Source organism: Molossus molossus, unplaced genomic scaffold (genome assembly GCF_014108415.1).
Source record: "Molossus molossus isolate mMolMol1 unplaced genomic scaffold, mMolMol1.p scaffold_m16_p_2, whole genome shotgun sequence".
NCBI lineage: Eukaryota > Metazoa > Chordata > Mammalia > Chiroptera > Molossidae > Molossus > Molossus molossus.
The window spans coordinates 76,118,630-76,137,581 of NW_023425355.1; the positions used below are offsets into that span (position 1 = coordinate 76,118,630).

The 18,952-nt window shown below is 38.5% G+C and overlaps 1 protein-coding gene and 1 pseudogene across 1 annotated transcript in view; one reads left to right on the forward strand and one right to left on the reverse strand.

The window, feature by feature from the left end:
* Window positions 1–521: 521 nt before the first annotated feature.
* Window positions 522–18,952, reverse strand: part of MCF2 (MCF.2 cell line derived transforming sequence) — an 87,945-nt gene continuing 69,514 nt past the window's right edge. Inside the window, 8 exon segments of the mRNA XM_036270080.1 lie at window positions 522–731; window positions 1,746–1,830; window positions 1,832–1,935; window positions 7,347–7,461; window positions 7,774–7,907; window positions 10,115–10,264; window positions 12,459–12,575; window positions 18,408–18,527. Of these exon segments, the coding sequence (XP_036125973.1) occupies window positions 522–731; window positions 1,746–1,830; window positions 1,832–1,935; window positions 7,347–7,461; window positions 7,774–7,907; window positions 10,115–10,264; window positions 12,459–12,575; window positions 18,408–18,527 (1,035 nt within the window).
* LOC118635711 lies at window positions 5,312–5,735 on the forward strand (annotated as a pseudogene).

The following is an 18,952-nucleotide window of genomic DNA, read 5'->3' on the forward strand; positions in this document are numbered from 1 at the left end:
ACAGAGAAAACAAGTATCATATGATCTCACTTATTTGTGCAATATAATGAACATAACAGTCTGAGGAATGGGATAATCCCTGAGACGTGGAAGTGAGGTACAGACTGATCATCCCCAGAAGAGGGGGCTGTGGGGGAGATAAACCACAGAACTTATATTCATGTATGCATGAACAATGGACATGGACAACAAACTGGGGACAGAGCCGGGAAGGAGGGGGAGGGAGGAATCAGTGGGGGGAAATGGAGAAACATGTCTAACAAAAATAAATAAATTAATAATAATAATAAAAAAAAAAACAGAAAAAAAATATTGGAGTCAGAGCTCAAAAAGGAAATCACTCTTTATAAAATAGCAAGAATATGCCTTTGGACTTTTTGATGCTTAACTGTGGCACTGATATCACCCCTAATCTGTTAGAAAACTGTGTAATTGCTACTTGATATAAAGTTAGCTGTGAAGTAATAAAACTCTTATCAAAACTACTGTAATTAATTATTGTTTTCAAAAATATGTTTACTTTAAAAGAAGCCTGTTACCTTTATTTCAGGAGATAAAATTACATCAAATTCATACTGTAGGGTTTTATTATCATAATTTATAAAGGGCTGAGCCATGTCAAGAAAATGTTCGATATCTTGGAGGGCTTTTTGAGCATCTTTTTTAGACTGAAACTTATCTATTTCCTGATTATGTAGAAGACATTCTTCTTCATCACAGTACTGACGAGCCTGGTGAGCACATTACACACACACGTGCGTGCATGTGTGCGCGCGCACACACACACACACACAGAACCATAAGTGAATGAAAAACAAATATGTTTGTCCCTTAAGACAGTGTTTATGAGTTTATCAATCCTGGCTTCTGTCTGTCAGGATTATTCTCAGAGCTATTAAAAATAAAGATATCAGGGTTGGACCTCCAGAAATTCTAATTCAGGATCTCAGAGCCATAAGCCAGGCAATTATATGTTTACAGAACTCTACAGGTATTTCTGATGCATGGCCAAGGCTAGAAAGTGCTACACTCATTTCATAACAAGGAAATCATTCTGCAGCAGGAGCCTGACCATTCTTTCAATACTAACATTTTAGCTGCATGCTATTCTCCCAAAATCAATAACTAAAATATGAAACTCCTAGAAAAATATAAAGTATAACATAAAAGCATAATAATTGCACAGGACAAGGATAAAAGTTTCCTTGCCAGAGAAGGAGATGTGCAGAAAAGAAATATTCTTATTAAGATTTGATGCCTATAAGTCATACCCCTATTTTACATTCTACTGCCAGGACCAGATCTTTTCTTTACTGTGTACCCATAATGGGGTTAGACCTTCAAGCCATGTAGGAATATTTTCTAGTCATTGTTTAATTTCTTATTGCTGTAACTATGAAATGTGAAAAGAGTTTCAGGCTTTAGCAAAATGTCCCCAGGGCTTTTAAAAGTGTTCCAACTGCAATCTATTACCAAAGTAGAGGCTTCAGAGATGTACCCAAAATAGAAAGACGTCATCACAACCATGATCTCAATATTCAGAACAGAGGCCAAAATTCTTACAATACTAGACCTGCTATGAATTCTATAGAGTTAATATGGGTTAAATAAGCATAGTCAAACTCAGATGTCTTGCAAATTTAATTCCAAAGCTCTATGAGACCCTGACCCTACAACCTGTGAGAAGGACCCAAGAAAAATATTTATCTTCTTTTTCAGAAATGCATCATGTCCCATGACACTACCTGCAGTAGAAGTTTATGCATTTTGAAGATCCTGCTGAGTTGCATCCGTTTGGCTTTGATCTCATTAACCAACATATTAGAAAGAACGTAGCTCATTGCACCTCTGGCAAATCAAATCAAGTGCGTAATGGCGATTTGCTGCAAGTCTGTGTCCATGTAAAATCACAAACTGTGCCTTTGCTAACAGATCCTGATTTTAAGAAAGAAGTAAAATAATAACTGCATGATCTCTGTTCAAAGAGAGGGGGATAAAGTAATTAACAAGCAACCGGGTTGAGCAAGGAGATATTTTGCAAAAAATATGGTTTGATGTCATACTTCCATAGGCTGCAAAAAAAGCTTATAGTTACAGTAATTAGCTATAGCAATTGATGTCATCAGAAGCTCACACATTTCTGGTAACATAAAGAGAAAATCAGCCAGCCTCCTAAAACAGGAATGAGATTTGCTTCTTGTGGGCTGTACAGATTTAGAACAGAACAGCATATATCAAATGAGGTACACACCAGCCAAAGAAAGCCAATGGATTTTATACATCTCAACCTTGGAAATCCCATTAGAGTCATCATATACCTGACTCTTTACAGACCTGAAGTGAATCTGTCCCAGGGTTTCCATGTCAAAAGGTATCTTAACAGCCTTGCCTCCACATCAACTGATTACTCACCCCCAGTATAGTGACTGAAACGTAATAGAAGCTCCAGAAATGTTTTTGGAGGTAAAATAAAGAAACCTGAATCCCCAAATGAAGAAGTGACTAGTCTATCTAGCTAGTGTGGAAACCAGGGTCAAAACAGGAAGCCATTTAAATATAATAGATTTCTAGTGTTGCAAGATAAAAAAGTTTTACAACTTGAATACACTTAAAAATGGTTAATATATTAAATTTTGTTGTCTTTCACCACAATTAAAACTAAAAATTATTTTTAAAAAATAAAACAAAGTCCCCTAGTTTGCAAGCCAGTTTGCCTTCTCTTTTTAGTATACCAAAGGGATTGATAAATTGCCCCACAATAACAAAGATCTACAAACACAATTCCAGAACTTTTCACCACAACTGCTAACCCTTATTTTTATTTTTTGGTGCTTGTGGTTCACCCACAAATCTGTCTCTTTGCTGAGAATACACCTCAAAATCCATGGCCTTGACCTCACATACAAAACAGAAGAGCAAAGCTAGAGTTTGTTAGGTAGTAAAACCATGAGTCTAAGCTTTAAGTGCGGCAGCTGGCTCTTTTGAATACTTACAATATATCCATATATTTCAGGTACTGTGCTTAGTGTTTTATCTACAAACCTAAATGAATTCTTACAATCACTCCACAAATTAGGTCCTTTCATCCCCAATTTATAAATGAAGATATTGGGGCTTAGAAAATGTAATCTAAGGTCACACAGCTAGTAGGACTAAGTAAATTTAACTGTATGAATGTATGTTATGTTCTTGTATGTTTCCATCATTTTCAAGTACCAAATAGCATTCTTGATAGACATTTTCTAGCTTCTCCTAAATGATTTATGATCTTATTTCCACTAACAGGCCTAGAACATTTCACACCATTATCTCAAAAAGAAGAATATTTTATTTTAAAAAGAACTGTATTATACTGTTGTCTGTCAATGAGGTTTTTCTTTTTGCTTAATCCCTTCACCTTTTCCACCCAGTCCCCCCAATACCCTCCCTTGTGACAGCTGTCAATCTGTTCTATGTATCTATGCCTCTGTTTCTATTTTGTTCGTCAGCTAATTTTGTTCATTAGAGTGCACATATAAATCAAATCACACAATACGATATACCAATGATGTATTATAGAAGTGTATAACTGAAACCCATATAATTTTATTATCACCACAATAAATTCAATTAAAAAATAAAAAAAAATAAAAAGGACTGTATTATTCAAAAATATTAATGTCATAAAAGACAAAGAATGGCTATAGAAATGGTCTAGACTAAAGGTAACTAAGGAGACATGACAACTTAATGCAATACACGGCCCTCTAGACTGGATTCTGTGCTGGACTGGGAGGAAATAATGTAAAGGATAGTATTACCCTGGCTGGTGTGGCTCAGTTGGTTGGAGCACCATCAAGTCCACCAAAGGGTCACAGGCTCAATTCCCAGTCAGAGCACTTACCCAGGTTGTGGGTTCGATCCCCAGTTAGGGTATGTATGGGAAGTAACCAGTCAATGTTTCTCTCTCACATTGATGTTTCTTTCTCTCTCTCTCTCTAAGAAAACATCAATAAAAAAAAGATAGTACCAAGTCAATTGACAAAATTGGAATACTGATGGTAGATAATACAAAACTACTGCAGTACTGTTGAATGTACTGAATTTGATAACTGTACTATGATTATGCAACAGAATATTCCTATTCTGTATATTCAAAAATATCACAAGTTTGACAACATTCAAAATTTTATGTAAGTTTGAAATTTCCAAACAACTTTTTAAGTTAACTTCCTAAATATACAGAGTCTATCTTCTATTTGATGTCACTATGAGATACAGATCATGTTAATGAGGTTACAATCCATTACGAAAAACAACAATACTGCCCAGCCGATTGAGCATTGTCCCATGGACTGAGAGGTCCAGGTTGTGGGCTCAATCCCCAGTAGGGGGCATGCAGGAAGTAGCAGATCAATGTCTCTCTCACATTGATGTTTCCATCTCTCTCTCCCTTCCTCTATCTCTAAAAAGTCAATAAAAAAAAAAAAAAAAAAAAAACAATACTAATTAGAGGTAACAATGACCTGAAGAAACAGAATATAACTGCAGGATAAAACTTTAGTATGGATGCAAATTAAGGTATAAATAGATGCATAATAATATGTTCAGGAAAAGTATTATTTTTTAACATGTTCAATTGGGTAGGAGGAATAGACACAAATATCTGGAAGGACCAAGGGCAATTTGATTTATTCTTACTTTAAGATTTATTTCATGGAGAGCATGATACTTTAAAATTTGTTAGAATCACAGGAGGGAAAGGGTTGGTAGTAACTGAGCCCTGTGTCCAGAATGCAGTACCCCTCCCTAAACCTAATCCTGCTAGAACAAATGAAATACCAAGTAAGTGTGCCACTCATGGGTAGAAAAAAAGCTGGCCACATGGAAAAGAAAAAAGAAATGAGTGTTCTGCCCTGGCCGGTTTGGCTCAGCGGTTAGAGTGTTGGCCCATGGTCCAGAGAGACCCGGGTTCATTTCCCATTAAGTGTACGCACCTCAATTGCAGTTTGTCGCGGGCCCCAGTTGTGGTTGTGCAAGAGACAGCCAGTTGATGTGTCCCTTTCGATGTTTCTATCTCTCTCTCTCTCCCTCCCGCTCTATCTGAACAAAAATGGATAAATGCCCTCGGGTGAGGATAAAAATAAAAAAATAATGATAATAAAGTGTGTTTTCTAAAAAAAAAAAAAAAAAAAGAAATGAGTTTTCCTTGGATTCCCTGGTAACATATATGAAAGAGACTGTGAGGAGCTTAGACATGACTGCAAAGAAAGGAGAAAACTAAATCTAGTGTGGTAACAGAGCTGAGAGGTTGTTACAGAGCAAGCTGAAGATGAATACCAGAGGTCTTGTATCTCAGTTAAAAGGCAGTATTCTAGTTACTGAACTTTCAGCAAGTGGATCTTTTGAAAGACATGATCCTCTTCAAAAAAGTTTTTTTTCTAATTTGAAAAATGAACTTTTGCTCAGTCATCCTCTTGAATTTTCAGAAGGAAAGTTTCAGATCAACCAAGATAAAATGGATTTTTCCATACTGAGAAACATCCAGGGTCTGCTTGCTCCATTAAATTTCAAATGAAATTCAAGGCAGCGCAACAGGTTCAGTGTCTTCCATCTTTTCCAAGCTGAAGCCTTTCACTAATATTGTGAGGGGTGATAAGACTATTGGATTTGAAGATATTCTCAATGACTCATCACAAAGTGAAATAATGGGAGAACCATACTTGATGGTGAAATATAAACTCGGTTTACTATAATGTAGTGTGCTAAGCATGGAAATGGAGGGGCTACAACTTGTTATAGTCAACTTTTTACTATGTGTCATTTTATATATATAACATTAAAAGTACTGACACATGAAAATTGTTGCCTAAATAGTATCTGATCACTTTAAATTATTTGGGTCTTTGGTTTATAATCCTGTGACAGTTGAAAGCACTAGAGATAATTTTAAAACTCCTGATTTATATGGAAACAATAGCTTTTTATGTCTTTAAAAAATCATTGCTAATCAACATTATAAAACTCACAATGAGTTCCAATTTAACCTATTTTCTATGTATTCCATAAATCGAATTTTGAAAAACCATTATCAGTATTTGAGTCTGTAGTCTTCATAGTAAGCCTCTTTTGGAGTAAACATCTATAACTGACTTCAGTGGTAATACTTCAAATTAAGTACAAAATCAGATATTTGTATTTTGCCTTGTTTGGGTAAAATTAGTACTGATAATAATAATATTTGCCTTATTGCAGCTACTTTAGAAGTATAGCTATTCCTTGATTCTTTCAGGTTGAAAAGTATAAGTTCAGAGTTTTTTATTTTAGTCTTGTCTTTAAAGTAAAAAAATAAATAAACCAACCAGCAACTTAAAACAAACAACAACAAAAAACTAATTCTATGTTCCTGACTATATAGAATGTATTTTCCAGAAGGATCTAACTGAATATACTTTTAACCTCTTAAATAATGTATAATTAAACATTATTTAATTTAACCCATCAGGCTTTTCATAAATATAAATTGCTAGATCAGAAAAAAAAAAGATTTATTAGATCATGTTAAATATAGTCAGCAGAGGAATATAGTATTTTAAAAAATCAAGAAGGAAATTGACACTATTTCCTTGGAAAACTATCACATAGTCTGAGAGCATTTTATATTTAAAATAAATTAAAATAACAAACAAAAGTGTAGATTATAACTTTGTCCCTTTCATATATGTTAGCACATAACTGCTCTTTTGAAGGAACTGAATAAGCCCGAGAAGTAGAAGTATTGGCATTTAGTAGTTGTTTTCTTTTTTTTTTTTCTTTATTTTTATTATAGTCCTCACCTGAGGACACTTTTTGATATTTTGTTCAGATAGAGTGGGAGGGAGAGAGAGAGAGAGAGAAACATCGACGTGAAAGGGACACATCGAGTGGTTGTCACCTACACGACCCAACCAGGGCCGGGGACAAACTGCAACCGAGGCACATGCCCTTAGCGGGAACCGAACCCGGGTCTCTCTGGACTGCAGGCTGACGCTCTAACCGCTGAGCCAAACTGGCCAGGGCTGTTTTCTTCATTCAAGGTCAAGGTTCACTCACAATTACCTCCTTTTTTTCCTCCATCTCTCTATGGGCTTAAATGGTCATCTTGTGAGACTGTATTTCTAATGATCAAGGAATAAAAACCTCTGATGTAATGAAAATAATTGTTAGCCCTGGCCAGTATAGCTCAGTTGGTTGGAGCATCATTCTGTGCACTGAAGGGTCATGGGTTTGATCCCTAGTCAGAGTACATGCAGGAAGCAACCAATGAATGTTTCTCTCTCTCTCCTTTCCTCTCTCTAAAATCAATTTTAAAAAAGTGTTTAACTGACCTTTTGAAAATCCTGCTCAAACTTCCATAGTTGCAGATACTGCTCCATTTTCAGTTGGTGTTTTTCCCAAAATTCATCAAAAGCGATTTTCATATCATGTACTTGAGTCAGCAATCTTAACAAAGAAAAGTAATAGAATTCCTTAAAAGCAAAAGCTTGTTTTATAGGTATGTAGATAAACCTGATCTGGACATTATGAATTATAGACAAAGTCACAGCCCATGACACTTGGTCCAAGTAGAGACCATCAGTGTCCACAGAATCTTGTCTGTAAGCAAGCTAACTTCTGTGAGATAACTCAGAATTGAGTTCTCAGATATCTAGAGATCCAGGAATACTTTAACACTTAACAGATTGCAGCAAAAATGAGTAATTCTCTTTCAAAAATATAAAATAAGTAACTCTATGCCCAAAAGAAAGCACTCACTTATTAACAGTTTGCCAGTCACCACTTATTTGCTGATGATGTTCAAGTCTTATACTGACAGATTCTTTAGTGTCAGGCACTTCCAGATTTGTTAGCAGAAGTTTTCCTTCTTTGGTTATAGCCGTAATATCATTCTGTATAAAGTTAAAATAGGATGTATCAAATACCTGCTAGTAATCTAATTTGAATGACCTGAAGAGAAGGAAGCATATACCTACAGTATACAGAATAGAAACAGTAGTTCTAGAATGGCCTTTACTTTCATAACTGAAAAGTCAAGGAATACTTCAGTACCACTGAATCCAAAAGCTGTGAGACTCTCCAGGAAAACTCACTCTGTTGAGATAGATGCTGCGAACATAATTTCTATAAGATCTTCACAGGCAGAAGTACCCCATGCACTGTTTGTAACCTCCTTCTCTTACTGGTAAAAGTTCTAAGTTATTCTAGTCTGCTAATATTTTTAATGTACTGCAATAAATCAGTAGTAGCATAATAAAGAGTACCACACTAGAAATCATATAGTAACAAATAACATTTAATGTATATTCAGATATAGTTAGAAGCCTTTCCTACTAATCCTTAATTGTTACCTATCACTGCCTGCCATAAATATTATGTACACATTTGGATTAATTATTTAATCATGAAGCATATACTTCTCTTTAGAAGGTCTTAACCTTGGAGAGTGGATTCTTCAGGCATGTAAGAGTGATCTATGACTTCCTTCAGGAGATCTAAAAATTTGGGTGCATATGTATTTTTCTGGGAACAGGTTCCATGACACCACCATCAATATAAGAAAGAAAAAACACTGCCATCTGGCTGGTGTGGCTCAATGGTTGAGCGTTGACCCATGCACTAAGTGGGTGCCAGTTCGATTCCCTGTCAGGGCACATGCTCAGGTTGTGGGCCAAATCCCCAGTGGGGGGCATGCAGGAGGCAGTCAACCGATGTTCTCTCTCATCGATGTTTCTATCTCTCTCTCTCTCTTTTCCTCTCTCTCTAACACCAATAAAGAAAAAAAATAACATAAATATTTAAGAGCTATTGCCAACTATATGCCAAACACTGTAGTGCATAAAGTACATATTTTAACTCATTTCATCCTCACAAAAACCCTACAAGATATGCATGTATCATCATCATCAACCTCATTGTACATAGAAGAAAAAAAAACTTACAGAGGGTAAGCAAATTACCCAGTCACACAGCTCGTGAGAAAAAGTTTTCTTTTCTAGAACAGTTTTCCTTTTAGATTATGATTCAAATCTTCACTTGTTCTCTTAATTTAAAAATTGTCACTTCTACATAGAGTTTGTATCTGTCAGTGTCCCAATAAGCCTATTACTATATTAAGGACATGAGTTCAACAGGAATGCCTCATCCTTGTTCAGATCATTCATAACCTTTTTGGAAAAGTAAATCTAAAGTACTTGGTGATGGTCTGAATTGTTACTCAGAAGCCTTCACAACCCAACACTCCATATAACTAGGTAGGAGAGCAAAATCAACTTCCTATTTATTCTAGAAAACATCAAGAACTAGTACTCTGTGAAAAAGAAAGCTTGTAATCAATTTATCATATTTGGTTTACTCCAAATAATAGTATATGGCAGAGTTGGGACAAGAAACCAGGCTTCCTGACTGTTCATCAAGTTCAACATTTTACATCTTACTTGTGGTAGATTTTTTTTTTTTATCCTTCCCCAAGGACATTTTTCCACTGGACATTTTTCCATTTTTTGTTCAGGTAGAGTGGGAGGGAGAGAGAGGAAGAGAGAAAGAGAGAGAAACATCGAGTGGCTGCCACCCATACGACCAACCAGGGCCGGGGACAAACTGCAACCGAGGTACATGCCCTTAGCGGGAACTGAACCCGGGTTTCTCTGGACCACAGGCCGATGCTCTAACAGCTGAGCAAAACTGTCCAAGGCTGTGGTAGATATTAAAAGTGAACACCTGTATGTCTCTTGACACTCTAACTTTCCAAATGAGAAGGCCTTTCTGCAAGATAACTAATATGTGGTAACAAAAATAATTGGAATTCTTATTCTGGAGCATTTATAAACTATTTACAAAAACAAAAAACAAAAATACAAAAACACAGCTTCTCAAGAGAATGCATCATTTACAAAGGAGACACTTAGATTTAACATATCCATGACATTCTCCTCTTATCAAGTATTCATTTTTATTCAAGATTTTATTAGTGTGCTTTAGAATATATAAATATAGCTTTTGTTTCCTTACCCACTAATGAGTGTAAAATAGACACAGTGAACACCTCTCTAGAAAAAGACCATGGAAAACATGTGTTTCTCCCCTCTTGCTGACACACCTTCAACAGGTGATACCTTTCAGTACAAATTACAAGAATTTCTTCTATTGAAGAAATATCATCAGGTAATTCTGTCTCAGCCAGTTCAATTCCAAAGGACTGTAACATTTGAGCCATTTCTTTCACTGTAAGGGCAAAATTTTCTATAGCCTGCAAAGAACCAGTAATTTTTTAATTCTGTGGAAACTCTGCCAGCATAACAAAATGTGGGTCAGTAATTGAATTTACTTTTATTTAGGTATGACAGCAAATGCATATACTATGAACTCTCCTTGCTAAGGAAAGTTGGCATTGCCCTTGACAGCCAACTTTAACTTTGTATCTAAGCCTCCAAAAAACTATAGTCAGGTGAAGAGTCTTCTTACATGACTTCTATCTAAATTTCTGTACTTATTTCTTGGACACTGATGAAAGCTCTCAGTTGGTTGCCTCCTGTGTGCAACCTGACCAGGTATCAAACCCGCAACCTAGATGCCATGTACTGAGTAATATATTTTATGATCTTGAAAACCACAGTGTTTTCCTTATTCTAGTAAACTCTGCAATTGTAAAATTAGCTTATAATAACTTTACTTCTGAAGAGAGATGAAAACATCAAAGCCACTTTATATTTATTCTAGTATATAAAAAAGTATTAGCATTCCAAGCAAGGTGATGGAATGAGTGATGAGGGAAAATAGTTCATTTCAGGTTCTGTTGCCCTAAAATGTCAAGTAAGATTTTGTTATTTACTTTGTTTCCAAAATCAATTACTCAGAGAAAGAAGGACAACATATAAAGACCATATAAATCCCCTTTTTACCACACAACACAGCTCAAGGTATCTGCTCTTTTATTTATATCTCTATCAGTTATTTAAGGCTAGCCATTGTTAATTTTCACAATATGTCTTCATATAAATGAATAGGACCACCGACTGAAGAATAAGCATGAGGGCCCTGGCCAGTGTGCTAGGTGGTTAGAGTATTGGCCCGTGCACTGAAGGGTCTCAGGTTTGATTCCCGTTCAAGGGCTCATACCTGAGTTGCAGGTTCAATCCCCAGCCAGGTCAGGGTGCATGCAAGAGGCAACCAATCTCTGTCTCTCTCTCTCTCTCTCTCTCTCTCTCTCTCTCTCTCTCTCCTCCCTCCCTCCACTCCATTCTCTGTATGAATCAATGGAAAAAAATAATTGGGTGAGGATTAACAACAAAAAAAGAATAAACATGAGGAAAATAGAATCCTGGTTTAATTAAATATCATTTAATTATTTCCTTCAGAAGGTTCCTGTATCTCTTGGATTTGGAGTAAGGGTTCTTATACCACAAACTCACCCCTGTGAGGTGCAGGGCTTTTGCCTATTTGTAAATTTCTAGAACACAAGGAGTCTTTGCTACTAATCTAATTCCCTTAGAAGAACTACTATGATGGTAAGATTAATAATATGATTTATATTTTTAAAAAATCTTCACCCAAGGATATGCTTAGAGAAAAGAAGGGAGGAAGGGAGGGAGAGGGAGGGACAGAGAAAAACAGAGAGAGAGAGACATCCAACAATCGGTTGCCTCCTGTACGCAACCGAACCAGGGATTGAACCAGCAACCATTTTGGTGTATAGGACAACATTCCAATCAACTACACCACTGGCCAGGGCATGATTTACATATTTTGAGGGCCTGCCATATGCCAGGCACCATGCTTAACATTATTAGTATTTACATTTTACAACAGGGAAAACTGAGACTTAGAGAGGTTATATAACTTGTGCAAGGTTACACAGCTAAAAATCATCTGTGCTAGGATTTGAATCCCAACCCTTTGATTCTTCAAATTACTACATGGCCACAAGAGGGGATAGGCAGAGGAAGATCTCCTTATTCTCTTGGCCTCTCCTTCAATTGCCATTCTCAGTGACTCTTCATCATTTCTAGATATTTCCTATAGAAATACATCAAGATGGCCCTGGCCTGTTTGGCTCAGCGGTTAGAGCGTCGGCCTGCGGTCCTGAGAGACCCGGGTTCGGTTCCCACTAAGGGCGCGTACCTCGGTTGCAGTTTGTCCCCGGCCCTGGTCGGTCGTGCGGGTGGCAGCCACTCGATGTGTTCCTTTCACATCGATGTTTCTCTCTCTCCCTCTGTTCCTCTCTCTCCCTCCCACTCTACCTGAACAAAAAATGGAAAAATGTCCTCCGGTGAGGATTAAAAAAAAAAAAAAAAAAGAAATACATCAAGATGTTGAATTATATATGTTTTTAAAAACTACAAGCCCCGGAATTCCATTTTTCCCAAAGAAGAAAAGAATTCTAGCACTAGATTTTAAAGCTAACATGAATTATAAGTTCTACGGTAAATGCAAAAGCAACATACATTTCTGAAGATGATCCATTCACTGTGGCAGTACTGCAAGGTGCCGCCTAACTCAGGGGTTAAATGCTAATCATCAATGTATGTCAGCAAATCAACAACTGAGCTCAGCATAACAACCTATATAAATAAGCAAGAAAGATACTGTTAACTACCCTTTGTGGCATCCTTCCATTTAACTGTGCAATGAACTTTAGCATGCACAAAGCAGAAATGTATCTCTATAAACGGCTCTAACAATTCTCTCCCGTACATCCCCACACACATGTATGCACTACCTTCTTTAGGTAATAACAATTTTCATTTACAACAGAATTCTCTGTAAAGCAAAATTAATCTCCATAGAAACCCAAATGCCTGGTTCTTCTTGATTTAAAATTTTGCATTGTTAATGGTGAACCTTCTGTAAGAATGTTACATCTACCACAAAGTAAAAGGGCTTTCTATAGTCAGTTATAATTTATCAGGAGAGACTTATTTGAAAAAGTATCAAAATTTATGAGGATTCTATTCCTACTTCTAAAAATGTATAAAAGTGAGGTCCTGAATGGCAGTGGGTAGCACCGTGAGGAGGGTGAGTGCGTGAGAGAGTGAGCGAGTGTGTGAGAGAGTATGAGTGGACGTGGAGGTGGATGACCAAACCCGAGCAGTGCAGAGCTGTGGAGCAGAAAGTTCCTGTGCTATGGACAGGAACAGCCGGCTACCACAGTGAACAGCCCTTCAGGGCACTTCTCCCTGTGCCACGGGGAGGTCACACCATTTTGGAAGATCCCGGATCATCCTTGGAAGGAGACAGTGGGAGCTGCTAGGGCCCAGCAACCTGAGCCCACCAGCACAACTGGCACCATAGGACCAGTGGACATTCTGTATCAACACAGACTGGTGCACAGTACTGGACCTCCCAAGGTGCTGGTCGCAGAAGCCACAGACAGACTGGAGGCCAGCACCATCCACCATAGTAGCAGCCTGATTAGAGTCTAGATATAACCCCAGCACCAGAGGCTGGGGAGCAGACATCCAACCATAGGCAACAGAAGCACATACCAGCAGCTGAGACCCATCCCCCAAAACTACAGCAAAAGCTGAGCAGGGATAGGAAAAATGGCAGCGGAGTGAATGGAGCTACACAGACCATCACCCAAGACCAAACTGGATTTACAACAAAAATAAAGGCAAATCGTCAGGAAGGGGCAACCGAAAGACACCTTGGAGGAACACATAACCAGGGACACTGACTCAATCCTGGTAGGCTTGCGAGGACGCAAGAGGGGGCCGGGAGCCCACGGTCCGCAGCGGCCTGGGCGGGGACCAGGGGACTCGGCAGCGGGAAGTTGCTGCTACCGCCTCGGCTGCGACCCTGCATGAGTCCTGTGAACTCTGCTGCCTGCTAAGCCCTTGGCTGGTGCTGCACGGACTGTCACAAACTGACTGCGACCAGGGGAATTGGCGGAACGCTGCAGCCGCCTCGGCTTCCACCCTGGCTGAGTCCTGCAAACTATGCATGCTAAGCCCTCAGCTGGTACTGCACGGACTGTCTGGGACCAGGGTACTGTGCTGGAAGCTGCTGCCACCTCGGCAGTGTCCGGCTACTGCGGCTTAGTACTGGGCTTCTGCTGAGTGCAACACCACAGCCGCGGCCGCGCATGGCTAGAACCAGCGCCCTCGGGATAAAAGTCCCAGGTGGCTCCATGACGCAGAATCTGTACAGAGGCTAAATTGGCAGCAACCACTCACCTTGAGCTCCGACAGAGGAAAGGCAGACTGGACTGGAACTGTGTGGGGACACTCAGGATTTGGACGGTGCTAAGAGCTTTCGCTGAGTGCAGCCACGCAGGACTGTGGTCATTTTATTCCTTCCCAGGGCCCTGGGGAGAGGCGGAAGACGCTCACTCAGAGATTCAACCCCACCTGGTGGCCACTGAAATGCTAATTGAGGCCCATTATCAACCAGAAGCTGCCCCACCCTCAGGAAATCCTCTTACACTGAGCACCTGAGGGAGTTTTTCAGGCAAATCAGAAACCAAGGGTCTTCAGGTGACCTCTACTGATAGACTACAGGCAAAAAAAGCTAGAGGATAACTACCATTCCCTGGGATAGCAACACTAACCAGAAAAGCTAAGACTTGACGGTGGTGTTTAAAGTGGATCGTCCCTGGCTCATCCAAACCCAGGAGAGAAAGCCACCAACAGAACAACAACAACACCCACAGGGAAAATTTGGCAAACTCCAAAGCCAACTGTGATAGCAAAAATGGTGAAAAACAGAAACAAAAGCCAAATGAAAAAACAAGAGACCTCTACAGAAAATGAGATAAATGAGGTGCAGTTAAGCAAGTTAACAGAACTAGAATTTAGAGCCATGATGTTGAAGAAGCTCAATAGCATGTGTAAGGATATGAGCACCATGAGTAAAGACATAGAAATGTTGAAAATCAACCAGATGGAAATGAAAAACCAACAGGAAGAAATGAAGAATGACATATCAGAAATGAAAAACACATTGGAAGGTATAAAAAGCAGAGTAGGGGAAGCTGAGGACCGGATCAGTGATTTAGAAGACAGGGTAGAAAAAATCAACCAATCAGAAAACCAAAAGGAAAAAAACAATTAAAAAACTGGAAGACAGCTTAAGAGAACTGTGGGACAACTGGAAACGGAATAATATTCTCATCATAGGAGTCCCTGAAGAATAAAATAAGCAAGGGTTAGAGAATATATTCAAAGAAATAGTGACAGAAAAAATTCCCTAATTTGGTGAAGGAAGAAGGCATTCAAGTTCAAGAAGCTCAGAGAGCCCCAAGTAAGAAGAACCCAAACAGACCCACACCAAGACACATAGTAATCAATCAGACAAAAATTAAAGACAAACACAGAATCCTAAAAGCAGCACAAGAGAAGCAACAGGTTACCTACAAAGGAAACCCCATAAGGCTCTCAGCTCACTTCTCACAAGAAACACTACAGGCCAGAAGGGAATGGCATGAAGTAATCAAGGTCATGAAAAACAAGGATCTGATTCCAAGACTACCCTACCCAGCAAGGCTATCATTCAAAATAGAAGTTCAAATAAAGAGCTTCCCTGACTAAAAAAAGGCTAAGGGAATACATTAGCACCAAAGCAGCACTGCAAGAAATGTTAAAAGGACTGCTGTAATTAGCAAGATAAATGGAAAGAAAAATAGAACCACACTAAACAAAAATGGCAATCAATAAGTACATATCAATAATCACCTTAAATGAAAATGGAATGAATGTTCCTATAAAAAGACACAGAGTAGCTGATTGGATAAGAAACCATGACTCATCTACATGTTGTTTACAGGAGACCCACCTCACAACAAAAGACTCACATAGATTGAAAGTGAAGGGATGCAAAAAAATCTTCCAAGCAAATGGAAAAGAAAAAAAAGCTGGGGTAGCAATGCTCATATCTGATAAAATAGATTTCAGAATGAAGGCCATAACTAGAGAGAAAGAAGGCCACTACATAATATTGAAAAAATCTATCCAACGGGAAGATATAACCTTGATAAACATATATGCACCCAATATAGGAGCACCAAAATATATTAAAAAAACTTCTGGAGGACTTCAAAGGAGAAATCGATAGCAATACAATCATAGCAGGGGACTTCAACACCCCGCTGACATCACTGGATAGATCCTTTAGAAGAAAAATTAGCAAGGAAACAGAGACTCTAAATGAAGCACTAGACCAAATGGATTTAATGGATATCTGCAGAAAATTACACCCCAAAACTATAGAATTCACATTCTTCTCCAGTGCACATGGGACATTCTCAAAGATAGAAAACATGTTAGGGCACAAATTAAGTCTCTACAAGTTCAAGAAGATTGAAATCATATCAAGCATCTTCTCAGATCACAATGGCATGAAACTAGAAATCAATTGCAAGAAGAACATACAAAGACATTTCAACACATGGAAGCTAAATAGCATGTTATTAAACAATGAATGGGTCACCGAAGAGATCAAGGAAGACATCAAAAACTTCCTAGAAACCAATGAAAATAAAGATACCACAACACAAAATCTATGGGACGCAGCAAAAGCAGTTCTGAGAGGGAAGTTCATAGTACTACAGGCTTACCTGAAAAAAGAAGAAAAATCTCTAATAGATTATCTAATATCACAACTTAAAGAACTAGAGAGTAAACAAAAAGAAAACCCCAGAGCAAGTAGAAGAAAGGAAATAGTAAAGATCAGAGCAGAAATAAATGACATAGAGACCAAAAAAAACAATTCAGAGGATCAATAAAACAAAGACCTGGTTTTTCGAAAAGATAAACAAGATTGATGGACACTTAGCTAGACTCACCAAGAAACGAAGAGAGAGAACCCAAATACACAAAATCAGAAATGAAAGAGGAGAGGTAACAACTGACACCACAGAAATACAAAAGATCATAAACAACAACTATGAACAATTATATGGCAACAAATTGGACAATCAAAGGGAAATGGACAAATTTCTGGAAACACATAGTCTCCCAAAACGGGATCAGGAAGAGATAGAAAACTTGAAGAGACTAATAACATCAGAAGAAATTGAAGACGTAATCAAGACTCTCCCAGTAAACAAAAGCCCAGGCCCAGATGGCTTCATGGGGGAGTTTTACCGAACATTCAAAGAAGAACTAATACCCATTCTCAAAATATTTCAAAAAAATTAAAGAAGAAGGAAGACTTCCAAACTTGTTTTATGAAGCCAGCATAATTCTAATTCCAAAACCAGAAAAAGACACAACAAAGAAAGAAAACTACAGGCCAATATCCCTGATGAACATAGATGCCAAAATCCTGAACAAAATACTAGCAAATCGGATCCAGAAATACATCAAAAAAATTATCCACCATGACCAAGTGGGATTCATCCCAGGGATGCAAGGCTGGTACAATATTTGCAAATCAATAAATGTGATACACCACATAAATAAAATGAAGAATAAAAACCACATGATAATATCAATAGATGCTGAGAAAGCCTTCGACAAAATCCAGCATCTATTTCTGATAAAAACGTTCAGCAGGGTGGGAATAGAGGGATCATATCTAGACATAATAAAGGCCATATATGAAAGACCTACAGCCAACATCATACTCAATGGACAGAAACTAAAAGCATTTCCCTTAAGAACAGGAACAAGACAGGGATATCCACTTTCGCCACTCCTAGTTAACATAGTTCTGGAAGTCTTAGCCACAGCAATCAGACATGAAGAAAAAATAAAAGCGATCCAAATTAGAAGGGAGGAATCAAAACTGTCATTATTTGCAGATGACATGATATTATACATAGAAAACCCTAAAGACTTCATCAAAAATCTACTAGACTTAATAAATGAATTTGGGAAAGTAGCAGGATACAAAATTAACGTCAAGAAATCCATGGCATTCTTATACACCAATGATGAACTCACAGAAAAAGAAACTAAAAAAACTGGGCGGGGTCTCAACAGAGGCTTTAGCAGCAACTTCCTGCCACCGCCTCCGAGTTCCCTGGCCCCAGCGAGTCCGTGGGGCCCCAGCCGAGGGTTTGGGAGGCAGGAGAGTTCCCACAGGAGAGTTTGCAGGACTGGGGCGGGGTGGCAGCGGAGGCTTTAGTAGCAAGTTCCAGCTGCGGAGTTTCCCATCCCCGCGCTGGCCACGGAGGGTTTAGCAGCCACTTCCCGCCATGGAATCCCCTGGTCCCCGCCCAGGCCACTGCGGACCCTGGGCTCCAGGCCGTCTCTCTTGTCCTCGCAAGCCTACCAGGATTGAGTCGGTGTCCCTGGTTTAGTGGTCCTCCATGGTGTCTTTCGGTTGCCCCTTCCTGACGATTTGCCTTTATTTTCGTTGTGAATCAGTTTGGTCCTGGGAGATGGTCTGTGTAGCTCCATTCACTCCGCCGCCATTTTTTCAACAAAACATTTTTTAAAATGTACTCTTACCGGTAGTTTGAGCATAAAATCTTCCTGACGAAATCGAAATCCAATGTCTGTGAAAGTTCGTTGAAGAAAAGTGATTGGACGCAGAACCAATACCAAGTGTAAATTCCCAGGGAAGGAAGCCTGTAGAAAGAAAGAACATAGGGAAGAAAGAAACAATTGTCAAAACATGCATTCAACTGAGTGCATATCTTAAAACTGTAATGAAAGGAAACACATTTTAACATCATAAAAGTCACTAAAAAGACAAACTTTAAAAATGGTTATTGATAAACTAAAAACATGAAAATAAAAATAAAACCAATGTAAGGTCATAACATCAGGTCTTTGCAATGCTCATGGCATGGAATTTTCTTACACTAAAGTAAATTCCAAGTTACAAATAATTTAACTCTTTTTTTTTCTTTTTTTCTTTTTCTTTTGGGTATTTTTTATTGTTGAAAATAATACAGATGTCCTCTCTTTATTCCCCATTGACCCACTCCCACTCCCCTTCTGCTTTCCCCAAGGTAATGTCTGAGTGGATTGGCTGTGCATATGTTCATATA